This window comes from Panthera tigris, chromosome A2 (assembly GCF_018350195.1).
Source record: "Panthera tigris isolate Pti1 chromosome A2, P.tigris_Pti1_mat1.1, whole genome shotgun sequence".
NCBI lineage: Eukaryota > Metazoa > Chordata > Mammalia > Carnivora > Felidae > Panthera > Panthera tigris.
This window is the reverse complement of record NC_056661.1, coordinates 133,976,522-133,991,004: the sequence shown is the minus strand read 5'-3', so window position 1 is coordinate 133,991,004 and position 14,483 is coordinate 133,976,522. Positions and strand designations below refer to the sequence as shown.

Here is a 14,483-nt window from a genome sequence, read left to right as displayed (position 1 = left end):
ATAGCTTCCTACCTCATCAACTAATTTAATTAGTTTATCTATTAATGTGATAAGAACTTAAGCCACACATTCTCTCTAGAGTACATACATAAACTAATTTTGAAGGTGTCATATCTTGAATTTCTCTGGAGCCATCTCCTTTGCTCACACTAAAGTTTTCTTAGTATTCCTCTTTTCTTAATTTTTGTAAAATGTTTATTTATTTTGAGAGAGCATGCACGTGAGTGTGGGGGAGGGGCAGAGAGAGGGAGAGAGAAGCCCGAGCAGATTCTGTGCTGTCAGTGCAGAGCCCAATGCAGGGCCGATCTCAGGAATCATGAGATCATGATCTGAGCCAAAATCAGGAATCAGATACAACCAACTGCGCCACTCATGTGATCCTCTTAGTACTCCTCTTGATGTCTAAGTAGCATGTTAAAGTTGTGTGTCTTTTGGAATACCATCTATACGTTTATAAAGTATTATCTAAAAACAGAGAAATGTTTTAGTGGCAATATACGAACTATAGAAAAATGAAACAATCAACAGTTCTGTTCTTTGGGAAAAAGGTACAAATTTATCATTGAAAACATACTCATTGTAAAACTCCCTGATAAGATTTTAGAAATTTCACTTCTTTGCATATGGCTATAAAATGTGTTTCTTCCTACTTCCACACAGTACCACACATACAGTGAGCCTTCTGAAAGTTGTCTATTTTATTTCTGAACCGTGGAACAAAAATTCTGGCACACTTAACTTATGAGAAAAAAAATTCAAAATACACACACACACCACCACCACCACCGCACACACATACGCACACGCTATTATATTGGCTTTATAGAAACTCTAAAATAGAAAAATATGGATTTACAGAAAAAACAGACTTGGGGCAAATAGTTACTTTAAAATGTCTTATTTTCAAAAAAATATTTACCACAGAACTCCTTTACATAGTGAGCTCCTAAAAGTTACATTTTAAATTGTCAATTTCACCAAAAAATCACAATTTGATACCATATTGTCAAGGATCCACACATACATCAACAGAGATCATTTATAGAGAATGTAAGAAGAGCTTAATCTAAAAGCACACTTATATTGTCATTCCACTGGGTATGGAAGGTGGGCCTCCGCCCTGGTGGAAAAGCTTCCAAAAGGCTTTATTCTTTAGTTTAAAAGGAATCTGTCAGAAAACAGTGCCACCATTACCCAAAAGTTCAAAAATGTAAGGTAATATAATTTTGAATTAAGGTAATTAATTTTGAATTTGCTCACAAATTTTGGCAAAGGCTCACGGCCATTCCTCCGTATCATCACCTCACCTCCTCATCCCGCCTTCACCCCCTCCAATCTAAGGGAATCCTCCACTTACTCATCAAGCAACCAGTACCCATGGTTAGTCTAACCTTAACTTTATTTCCAAACCTGTCCCAATTTACCATTCAGAAACTAGACTTTGGGAATAAGGTTATGCAGCTTAAAAAGGAAGAGGCTATTTATCCATCCAAAAATTCTAGACACATTAATACTCAGAAAATTTGGGATAAAAACTGAAATTCTGTAACTCACTTCATTACGTCAACTCTATGTGAAAGACACACTGCACGAAAGAACTACCACAAAACCAAAAATGTTTTACGGAAACCAGAAGCTCTCTGTAGACCATGTGTATATTTATTCTCTGTGTGGCATAATCTGAACTCAGATGTTTGGACTCTAAACTTTCTGGCCCAGAGGGGAGACATGAGAATTAATTATGGTTTGCATTTGAGCATGACCCAAACTGAAATAGAAAAAACAACAAACTCATGCCTGACAAATTCCTTTAAGTGTATATACTAAATTAATCAAAATTCGTATACAACAAATTCATACATGATATCTTTAAAAAAACAAGCACAATCAACATAATTTTTATATATGAATTCAAAATACTTTAAGTAATTCTATATGACTAGAAAATATTTTAAATTTAATTTTACCTGTATAATCCATAATGAAGCAATAGGCAGGGAACCGGGTTATTTTCCAAAGTACAGCTCTATCAGACACAAAATGAAAGGGCTCCCTGGGCCGGCAAACTATTCTGGGGAAAGCCTCCTGCCATGTGACATTAAGCACACACACACTTCTGCTTATCTCGAACTCAAGCCACAACTGATGTGGCTCTGCTCCCCTTTGCCTGTTCTTTTAAAGTCATCTTAGAAAAGTCTCTGTTAGAAAAGAACCGTTATTTCTTCCCATTTCAATCCTGTATTGTTAGTTAAAACTAGGGCGAAAAATTCTTTCTCTAAGTGAAAAGAAGAACACGTAGGTGTCTATACTTCATCCTAGTACTCAATGTTACAAACCCATTTAACCTGAAAGGAGTAATCATCCAAATTTTTATAGTTTTGTCATGATGTCCATTCATTTGATAGTATGCACACTTGATCCATTTGAAACACATCTGATTAATTTGTAACCAAACCTAATAAAGGTGATGAAAGAACAATCCTCTAATGCAGATCTAAAACCCTGAAGTCATTTGTCTGAGTCCTGAAACAGACATCAGATGGAAAGGACATATGGTCATTCCTGAGACAGACTCTATCTGATACAATCTTTAATGTCACATTGCAAAGACCCTGAGCCACCTTCTCCTTTATTGCCAATTGTTTTGATCTTGAGCGTGTCCTGGCTGAAACTTTAAGTAAACTTTAACAGTGGCTACTTCATCTTGATATAATTCTTAACATTGCTCAGAAACAAGATATAAATAAATAAACTTTAAAAAATTATCAGTTTCTTTTTGTTTGTTTTTTGAGCAACTTGAGTGGCTGGACAATTTTCCAATTTAGAGATATATTAAATACTCCCCTAAATTGCAGCTGTTTTGTGAAAGATAAGGTATTGGTTGTTTAGAGAGGTTTTGTTTTGCTTTTATTTTGCTACCTTGAATAAGTTTCTCAGTAAGATAATTACAAAGTTTACAGCACTATAAAATATGATTACTAATTTCAGCTCAACATCAAAAGTATGTATCCTACAGAAATCTAAAAATTCTGGGCTCAAGATCATCATTTAACAGATCTCCCCAATAATTTTATAAAATAAATGAGAAAGCATCATTTCACGCAGCCATCCAGTCAATGCCTCATTACCATAAGCAGATCCCATTACACCACCATTCTGCTAACAGTCAAAAGCTGTTAATTCTCATCAACCTCACCTGCCACTGCTGCTAAGCAGCCCTGTCTCACTTCTCAGGCCTTAATTCTCTTTATCTTAATCTAGAGTAGAGATTAGAAAGCTTTCCATGAGCTACAAAAATTTGATACAGTTTCTTCCTGGTAATTAAGATGTGCAAATGGTTAAAACAGTAATGCCATAATTGTTTTAAATGCTAACCTGAAATGCCTAATAATAACTGTCTTAATGTCCACAAAACTTACAAGTGTGTGGAAACACTGATAGCCATTATCAGATGTCACATGAAATGACATTTTATGTCTTTCACAATTTAGTACTGTTAGCGTTGCTTTTTAAACTTCTTATCTAATTATTTGAGTGGCATTATTTTAAGAGCAATTGTTTTATCTTATCCTTCTTAGTATTTTATAATTCTTGTTTAAATCACAGATGTTTTAAGGAAATGCCTTTTATTGACAAAATGAGAACATAATGAAAAATCCAAATGAGAAGAGACAAGATAGATGGATAGATGGGTAAACAGATATAAAACCTGTACTATACAGGCTACACCCAAAAAGACAAGAAATAACAAGTGTTGAGGATGTGGAGAAAAAGGAACCCTCATGCACTGTTGGTGGGAATGTAAATTGGTGCAGCCACTGTGGAAAACAGTATGGAAGTTCCTCAAAAATTAAAAATAGAAATACCAAATGATCCAATAATTACAATTACTGAATACTTACCCAAAGAAAATAAAAATACTAATTGAAAAAGATACATGCACCACTCTGTTTATTCCAGCATTATTTACAGCAGTCAAGATACAGAAGCAACCTAAGTATACTTTCATAGATGAATGAATAAAGAAGATGTGGTATTGCATGTATGTGTATAAGACATATACATACATAATGGAATATTACACAGCCTTAAAAAGGATAAGATTGTGCCACTTTCAACAACATGGATGGACGTAGAGGATATTATGTCAAGTAAAATAGTCAAGACAAATACCATATGATTTCACTTGTATGTGGAATATAAAAAACAGAACAAATGAATGAACGAAAACAAAATGCAGAATCAGACCTGTAAATATGGAGAACAAACTGAGGATTTGCAAGGTGGGGTAATGTGGGGGGAGATAGGCAAAATGGGGGAAAGGGAGTGGGAGATACTGAACACCTGAAACTAATTGTACCATTGTTGTGTCAACTATACTCAAATAAAAAAAAAATGCTTTTTAATTTTTAAAAAGCCTACAATCTACAGTTAAGTGATTTGCCACAGCTCAGAAAGCCAGCAGGGTAGTTAAGAGTCAGGCTTTGAATCAGACAGAAGGTACAAGTCACACGTTAGCCACTTATTAGCTGGATAATCTTAAGTTTTTAAATCTCTCTGAGCCTCTGGTGGCTCATAAATTGACAAAGGACCTACCGTCAATGCCTGGGACATGATAATAGCTAATAGGTAAATAAAGAGCTAAAGTGTAAGTAGTGCTTAATGCGTACCAGGCATTGTCTTACATCATGTATTAACTTATTTAAACCTCACAACAGCCTTGTAAGATATTGTCCTCATTTATAGATGAGGAAATTGAGGCATGGAGGGTAAATCAGTCACTTAACTAAACATAGCAGAGCCAGGATTCAACCGAAGCCCATCTCAGAGTCCTATATAACACTGCCTTTATTTATTTATTTTTTAATACATGAAATTTATTGTCAAATTGGTTTCCATACAACACCCAGTGCTCATCCCAAAAGGTGCCCTCCTCAATACCCATCACCCACCCTCCCCTCCCTCCCACCCCCCATCAACCCTCAGTTTGTTCTCAGTTTTTAACAGTCTCTTATGCTTTGGCTCTCTCCCACTCTAACTTCTTTTTTTTTTTTTTTCCTTCCCCTCCCCCATGGGTTTCTGTTAAGTTTCTCAGGATCCACATAAGAGTGATAACATATGGTATCTGTCTTTCTCTGTATGGCTTATTTCACTTAGCATCACACTCTCCAGTTCCATCCACGTTGCTACAAAAGGCCATATTTCATTCTTTCTCATTGCCACGTAGTATTCCATTGTGTATATAAACCACAATTTCTTTATCCATTCATCAGTTGATGGACATTTAGGCTCTTTCCATAATTTGGCTATTGTTGAGAGTGCTGCTATAAACATTGGGGTACAAGTGCCCCTATGCATCAGTACTCCTGTATCCCTTGGATAAATTCCTAGCAGTAACACTGCCTTTACAGAGTAGGTGATCAACAAATGGAAGCAAAACAACAACAACAACAAAAAAAAACATTTCCAAAAACTTAGTTCATTCTTTCCAATAAAACCTGCAATTTCCCAAATATTTCAGTTCAGAGTTTATAAAACTTGTCTTGTATAGTCTACGTTCAATTCCAACATATGGAAAGATTAAACAAAGAAACAGAATGAAAGAGATAATGTCCTAAGTCATTTTGATAGTTAAAATGAGAGTTGCATTCACCAGTTAGGCAGAAATAAGCAGTCAAGAGCAGAAAGCTATAACCATAAAAGGACCAGAACTATTCCCCACACTCCCAGCAGCCACCAAGTCCATCCCTCTCTACTTTTCAGTTCTCCAAATGTCACAGTATATACTACTTTCCTGACCTCTAAAGGGTTTAGGCAAGTTCCTCTAACTACACAGGTCACTCAGGAGGAGGGCCTTCAACTACTTCTCCCTTACCTTCCTCCCCAAGAAACTTCTCTATCCCCATTTCACTCTCAGCAAAGGAGACTCTCTGGTACGTCCAGAGGCAGCCCCCCCCCCCCACACACACACACACCATCCCCAGCAACAATTACATCACAGTCCTCTCCAACAAGTAGCAATAAGTCGTCAGAGGCACAGGGACCACTCTCCTAACACCAACTTACTGACTTAGCAGCACCCCGCATTACACCCTGGAACCCCATTTCAGATTCCTGCTACAATTCAGCCTTTCATGCTTCAGGCTGGAAGAAGCATAGTTAATGAATCAAGATACCTGAGGCCTAGCCTCAACATTGCCACTCATTTCCTCTCTAAGTCCTGGAACCTCTGTAGGTGTCCATTCCCTCGCTGGCAAAATGAGGAGGCTGAACTAGATGATCCTTAAAATCTAGTCCAAATCCAACGATCTAGGATTCTAGTGTAAACCAATTACACCTGGAAAAGAAAACTCAAGTAACTCCTGCAGGTAACTGTTCCTCCTCTAGTCCACATGATCCCCTCTTCCATCCTGCTGGAGCCTTGAGAATAGCCCCACCTCAAGGGTGGGGAGCCAGGGAGCCAGGTGTATCATCCAAATCCAGTGCATTTACACACTGGATGGCTCTGAGGGAGCCTCCAACAGTTTCCAGGTACACTGTTTCTCTCAGCCTGGGGTTAGTAGATGAATACAAACACACACAAAACACACAAGAAATAAATGTTGGGAAGTCTACCAACTGGTTCATGGTAAAGGTCACCCCTCTTAAGACAACAAGGCCTGGATGTCAGCAAGAAAGCTTCTGAAAGAGACCCCTACTTCCAGGACATGCCTGAGATGGCCTGGACAGGGAGTGCCAAGTTTGTAGGTGACAGCACAGGGGCTGAGACAAATCTGTCCTCTCTCCGGAGTAGTTCCTAAAATGTGAGTCCACAGCCCTTTTCTCTCCCCAGAGAAGGAGAAAGAGCATGACTCCCACTTCACTCTTCCCTCTTAAATCTGAAAACCATGACCTTATCATAATATTTACATCATATTTCCAACCCATTCAATAACTCACTTCATTGCACATTTTAAAACCCCAGAGGTGGATTATAAATGCTCACCCTGCTTTTCCACATTACAGAAATAATAGCATGGGGCTTCCCCTCTGGTCTCTATTCTCACCCTCCTCACGAACAACTCAGAGTTGAGTCAAAATGCCTTAATGTTATGCCTCATCCCAACTTCCCCTTAATTGGAACAAACTTTACCTAAGGTGTTGCTGCTCTCCCGAGCTTCTTACCACCCACGCCAGCCTGCATCTGCTTCGGCAACTCCTTTTCATATTCTGTCATTCTTCATTGGCTTTGCTTATCGAGCCCCAAGACTACCTCATGGCTTACCCCACAACATAAGAGCACTCCACTACAAAAAGGGTTCTCTGAAGAAGATTCCAACAGGTGAAACCAACTCCTCCCATGAGTGTGCTGCCTCCATATCTCAAAATTTTTAAGTAAGCTAAGACAGATGACCATCAAGCACCAACCAGGTAACAAAACAAGTACCCAACCCAGACACACCCCTCTATAGAAAGCTTCTTTAGGCAAAACACAGACTTTACTGTGTGATTTTGGTCTGTTCATCTGGCTGGCAAAAGGAATCGCTGCAAAATAAGCAAAGATAGTGATGAAAAATAGTCATGAATGGACTACTGTGGGTTGTCCCAGAGGCAAAACAAAACAAAACAAAACAAAACAAACAAACAAAAAAAAAACAATGGAGAAGTTCTTCAAGAAATACGGTAGTATTCAGCACAAGTTTTTGGTAAGCAAAGAAAGTCACGAATTATCCATGGTACTCCAAAACATAAATCATTCTGGTTGTTTTATAAGGGTCAGCACATTCTTTCTATAAAGGACCAAATAGTAAATATTGTAGATTTTGTGGGACCTTCCAGTCTCTGTCACAACTCCTCACTTTGCCATTTTATTGCAAAAGTAACTATACACAACACATATACAAATGAGAACAGCTGTGTTCCAATAAAACTTAATTTATAGACTGTGAAACTGAATTTCTTAAATTTTCATGTATCATAAAGTATTTTTCTTGTTCTGAATTGATTTCAATCATTGAAAAATAGTTTTTCTAGCAACACTTAACTTGCAAGCCATACAAATACAGGTGGCCCTCGGATTACAGTTTGCCAACCTCTGTTCTGTAATCTTTACTATAGTTGATTTGATCTTTCTCTGAAAGAGCTCTGACCTTCAATTAGGTCTCTGCCATTAACAAGACTCGTAAAGGTAATGGGATTCCATCAATAACTGCTTGCTGGATCAGGGCTGGGAACTCAAGAAAACTTTCACCCCCGTCCCCTTCGCTTATAGTGATACCATGAGTATTGATAGCCCACACTGCCTTGTTTATTCCCTATGCCTTAGAACTAGTGGTAATTGCTGAATCAATTATAAGAAATCAACTTTCAAGGGCAACAAAAACATTTACAACCCACATTCATCTCTAACCCTCAAAAATTCTATAAAAAAATGGAAACCATTAGTAAAGATTTCCAAATCTCCTCAGTTATACTATAAGCCAGGAAACTTATATGAAGTACACTCATAGTATAAAAAGTAATAGCAAGTTTGGTATGAGAACATCTGGCACTGCTCACCAACAGAAGCTGAAAGAGAATTCTTGAGAAACAAGAAACTTAGGTTTCAAATCCTAACTGGACAGTTTAATGCTTTGGTTGGCCTTCTCATGGCAGTATCTCATTTATGAAATTAAGAATTAAGTTTAGATTATTTCTGTGGTCTTTTCCAGCTCTAAAATGCTGTAATGAGATACACTAGTCATGATTTCTGACTTAGCCCACTGAGAATTTCAGCATTTTTCACTTTTCACTATCCTTCAGATAACAGGCAGATAATTTCCTCTCTGCTGTTTTATCTCTGGCTTTTTGAGAGGCCGTTGAAAATATATTTCTGATCAGGACTTGCAGCCATCTCAGAAACAATCCAGTCTTAGCACAGATATGAGTGAACCAAGAGAAAATACAACACTTGGAAGAAATTTTTAGAGACAGACATTTGTGCCTTCTGCAATCATAAAATCCAAGTTGTATGCCTCCCACAACAAAAGCATACAATCAAGTCCTTCAGCACCACAGAAATTTGTCTTCAAAACTGCTTCATTTTCTCATAATAATCACATCCTTGATATAGAGGTACCATGCTGCAGTCTGACTCCAGAATCAAGCAGATCTGGATTAGTCTCTACTAATCTCTAGACTACTACCTTGTAAACTGAAAGTTATTCACCTCCAAGCCTCACTTTCCCCATCTGTAGAACACGGATGCTATTCTTGGTAGCCATGGAAATGACATATACATACTGGTGTGTAAATACCGATGTTTTCAGAAAGGCATCTTCAACATTGTCAGGTGTGAAAAAATAACATACAAAGCAGTAGGAATAATACAGCATTTTGAAGTTTTTTGGAAAAGCATACAGTGGAAAAATGGAAGGAAATTCTGACACTTGCTACAACGGCTGAACCTTGAAGACATTATGCTAGTGAAATAAACCAGTCACAGAAAGACAAATAGCATGTGATTCCACTTTTAAATGGTACTAGAGTACTCAAATTCAGAGACAGAAAGTGGAAGGATAGTTGCAAGAGGCTGCAGGAAGCAGAAAAGGAGAATTGTTTAATGGGTATAGCACTCCAGCAAGATAAAAAAAGTTCTAAAGGTTGGCAGCATAACTACTGAGCTAGTTAAGTGGTAAATTTTATGTTACGTATATTTTGTCACAATTTAAATTTTTTTGAATAGGGACACCTGGGTGGCTCAGTCAGTTTTGCATCTGACTCTCGGTTTCATCTCACGTCATGATCCCAGAGTACTGGGATAGAGTCCTGCATCAGGCTCCATGCTTAGCCTTAAGATTCTCTCTTTCTGTCTCTCCCTCTCTCTCTCTCTCTCTCTGCCCCTCTCCCCATACTTGTGCATGCTCTCTCTCTCAAGCAAATAAATAAACACACATACATACATAAATAATACACCTTTTTGAATAAACTTTTCAAATAAAATTTAAAATACTTAAAAAAAACCCATACAGTGGATATATCTAGCAATAGAATTACTGATGGTTTTCACTTTGTCACAGTTGCAAAAGTAGAATGAGCTCTCTATGAAAAGTATTCACTCCATAAAAAGAAAAGGCATTTCATTTTATACGTGAAGTAAGTCTAAAAGCCTGAAAGCTATGAAATCTACCAGCTAAGAATCAGTCTTAAGATAAAATACTGTAACCAAGAACTACACATATAATTAGGGCCAGAATGACTGGCCAAGAGAAGGATAAAGGATTGGTAACAATGCAGTGTATTTCTGTTCGTAAATTTGTAGAGAAATATTAACTTTAAATGGCATTTATGCAAAGATTATTTAAATTTTAATTATGAGTTAAAAGGCTTTCTAAAAAATAAAAATTTCAGTAATTCTAGTGCCTAGCAATGTTTGTTGAGTGAATAAATGGACATGCGTAAGCAAAATCCTTGAATCTCAGAAAATGTACAAACTATTCAGAATACATGACCATATTACACTGCTACCAACTGGCAGCAGCAACCCTAAAGCACAAGGACAATAACTTGCAAAGGAGAGAGTTCATTGCTGAAACTTTAAAAAATTTAAGAGAATGACAAACTTGAAACAACTTTTCTCCTTTGAAAGCTTTATTATTTCCAACAAAATATGGACAATGCCCTTTAAAAAAGCACATTGACTCTACCATAAATCAACTCTGAAAATGGTAGAAGATGGGAAAATTGCTGGAATTGAAGCAAGATCCACTTTTTAATCCTGCTTTAGGCAACACTGTACCTCAGTTTTCTCAGACATGAAATATGTGAATCTGTCAGCAACGTATTACCCTTATTTCATGTCTGAGAACACCTTGTAAATGGTGAAATATCAGGAATTAGTATTATTAAATTACTCTTACTTTTTCACCTAAACAACAAAATATCTCTAAAACATTTCTATTTATGATCTATATATACATAAGTTTAACAAACAAAATGCATCAACTTTTGAATACATTAAATGCCAAGTTAAAGATAAAAGTATAACAAATATCTGTCCTTTGAGTCACTTATATGGAACACTATCTTCTCAATCCAACTCAGACTTTTTCCCAGGACTTTTTTTTTTTAGCAGAAACATGCCCTACATACTTTTCATGAGCATAATTTATTTTTAAATTAATGTCTGGGAATTCAGCATACCGTATCTTGAAACAGTGATCCATGTTAGCCATTGTTTCCACAGTCCACCAGCACTTGGGCAGGAAGTGTGATATGCAAAGAAGGAACTAAATCTCATGGGGTCTTATCAGTAATCCTTTAGCATTTCATAAAAATCTGATACACATATCTAATCATGAAAACTGGAAATGGTTTATATTAATGATAATGACCAATGTAAAGACAGAGGAAAAACAGGGACCATTTATGACTCTTTATCATAGGAGATAACTAAAGGTGAAGTGAGTTGAAACTGGGGCTAGACTTAGGATCAACAGCTTTTAGATTTCCGTGTTCTTTACAAATGTTAAAGTAGTATTAGATTTTATATTTACATAACATGAATTACTATTATTGAGATTCAGTTCTCGCAATAAAACATGAGTAAATAATGATCAAACAAAATGGAGAAAAAATTTTAAGTTATTTTGTCAATACTATAATGTATTAATTAATACATTCTACTTCAGTGAAATTAGATTCAAGGACTTATGTCTTAGTATTTCATTGAGAATGTAAAAGATTCTAGGAATGTGTGTTTAAGGAAAAGAAAAGCATACACTGAGGACAGATGATATGACAATGAACAAAATACAGAGGCCATTGAACTTCCAGGCATTATACAGCAGCAAAACACTTAAACACAGCCATGTTACAAAAATATCTCAGGAAATAAAAAGATAAAACATGTTAGGTGCCCTTACCTACCTACCTAAAATACTCCAAAATACATTTGAATCAAGTCTTTATAGAAATACAGATTAGGGGCGCCTGGGTGGCGCAGTTGGTTAAGCGTCCGACTTCAGCCAGGTCACGATCTCGCGGTCCGTGAGTTCGAGCCCCGCGTCAGGCTCTGGGCTGATGGCTCGGAGCCTGGAGCCTGTTTCCGATTCTGTGTCTCCCTCTCTCTGCCCCTCCCCCGTTCATGCTCTGTCTCTCTCTGTCCCAAAAATAAATAAAAAACGTTAAAAAAAAAAAAAAAAAGAAATACAGATTAAAGTACTGTAAATATTTTCTTTTACCCAAAATAGCCCTTGAAAGATAAGTCATCTTTTTAATTGTTTACTGTAACTTCTATATTTTCTTAATTTGGGTACTTTTTTAAAGTCATACTAATGCATTTATCTCTAAAACATCACAAGATAATAATAAAGGCTCACAGACATTCCTTAACATTTGACATAAAGTATAAGTGCACTAAATGTAAAAAATAAAATAACTATTAAAAAAGAAAATAAATGTTTTATTTCTATAATCAAGAGTTTATTTTCAGATACTCATCATCGAGAATCAATGTCTATTCAGAGATAGCTTTCTTTTTTTTAATTTTTATTTTTTACATTTATTTTTGAGAGAGAGAGAGAGAGAGAGACAGAGCGCAAGTGTTGGAGGGTGGGGGGCAGAGAGAGAGGGAGACACAGAATCCGAAGCAGGCCCCAGGCTCCGAGCCATCAGCACAGAGCCCAACGCAGGGCTAGAACCCATGAACTGTGAGATGGCCTGAGCTGAAGTTGGTCGCCTAACCAACTGAGCCACCCAGGCGACCCCAGAGATAGCTTTCTTAATGGTAAATAGATTCTTTAAGTCATTTGGGAGACAGTCCAATGGTAGCTGCTACATTTTCTCCCTGAGCACAGGACAAGAACACGGTTGCACATGTCCCCTCAATCCACTCAAAGAATTAGGGAAAGTATGTGGGAGGCAGAAAGCTTCTGTACTTGGAGTCAATGCCTGGGGACTGAGCCATTCTTTTTTTGGTGGTTCATTCACTATGGTATAAATGTCTTTATATGAATTGAAAAAAAATATATAACTGTAGAAATTATATAATATTATTCTAGGAATACTTGTTTAACACTTTCAACAAAAGAAAAAGACAAGAACTAATACCATTTATTGCATTCTTTGGGATATATTAGAGATACTAGAACACTGACAGAAACCTTCATATATTACATGGTTACAATCATTTTCTCCATCTTTGCCATGAAATCTTGATGGATTCTATGTTAAAAGGCATAAAAAAAGTCAGTCAAGAACTCCAAATTATTAAAATGCCTCTTTCCAGAGTTAAAATAAATTTCTACAGACTGTTCATTTCTTTTTTTTTTTTTAATTTTTTTTTAATGTTTATTTATTTTTGAGGCAGAGAGAGACAGAGCATGAACAGGGGAGGGTCAGAGAGAGAGGGAGACACAGAATCTGAAGCAGGCTCCAGGCTCTGAGCTGTCAGCACAGAGCCCGACGCGGGGCTCAAACTCACGGACCGTGAGATCATGACCTGAGCCGAAGTCGGATGCTTAACCGACTGAGCCACCCAGGCGCCCCTGTTCATTTCTTTTCCATATACACAACATATTTCTGAATTGAGAGAGTCAACAAGCTGAATAGCTTATTGTGTTTCTCCAGACACCATGGGCAACATGGTGAAATGGTAAAATTCTGAGCCAAATGTTTAATACAAAAATAAGATCAAAGAACTCTGTAGCTGTCTCCCTAGACCTCTAATTATAATTGCCTGAGAAATCATCGTCAGGACATTGAGTTCTTCCCTCCTTAATTAAATCATTTTATTGCTATATATCCAAAAGGAAATCATCTTCCATCTGGATCCAGTTATTCTACCAAAAATATAGTATCCATACTATTTAATATTCATCCATATAAATATGTAAAGAAACAGAAAGAATGAAGGAAGGAATGGAGGAAGGACGTAAATAGAATTTATAATGAGATATTGTAAAAGTCATTCTTCTCAATACTAAAAAGTAGACAATACACAATGACCATATCATCTTAAGACACCCTGACCTCAGATTTATAGACAACTGAAAATGGGAGATCTCTAAACAGAGTGCTGTCATCCTGCAAAGACACTCTCCACATGTTATGAATCAAATAAGTAACAATTATGACCTACAGACAACCCATTTAGAACTCCTTTCTAAGAAACATTAAAAATAAAATAAAAAATAATTTTTAAAGAAGTTCTCCAGTAAACCACAGTGGGGGAAAAATCACATTCTAGAAAACTAATTCAGTAAATGCATCTGGCATTGTAGAAAAAAAGAATGTATTTTGTGTTATTATTGATTTGTGCAATTTTTTCATTTAGTGGTTCATAATGAGGGGATTCTGCCTTTAAAACACACATGTAAGCATAAGTGCATACATGCACATGTGCGCGTGCACATGCGCGCACACACAAACACACACACACACACACACACACTGCAACACTTAGGGAGCTAGCAGAGATTTTACATACTTAATGCATTTGAAATAGATTACATTAAACATATATC

At 36.8% G+C, this 14,483-nt stretch overlaps 1 protein-coding gene across 10 annotated transcripts in view; it reads right to left on the bottom strand.

The window, feature by feature from the left end:
- ST7 (suppression of tumorigenicity 7) overlaps positions 1–14,483 on the bottom strand; it is a 262,668-nt gene that overhangs the window by 195,854 nt on the left and 52,331 nt on the right. The window contains exon 1 of one of the 10 annotated variants that reach the window (XM_042970470.1): positions 1,968–3,804. The exons of the other annotated variants lie outside the window; for them this stretch is intronic. Within the exon in view, the coding sequence (XP_042826404.1) occupies positions 1,968–1,980 (13 nt within the window). The 5' untranslated portion in view covers positions 1,981–3,804. Of the gene's footprint in view, positions 1–1,967; positions 3,805–14,483 lie in introns of those variants that run through there. 10 annotated transcript variants of the gene reach the window in all.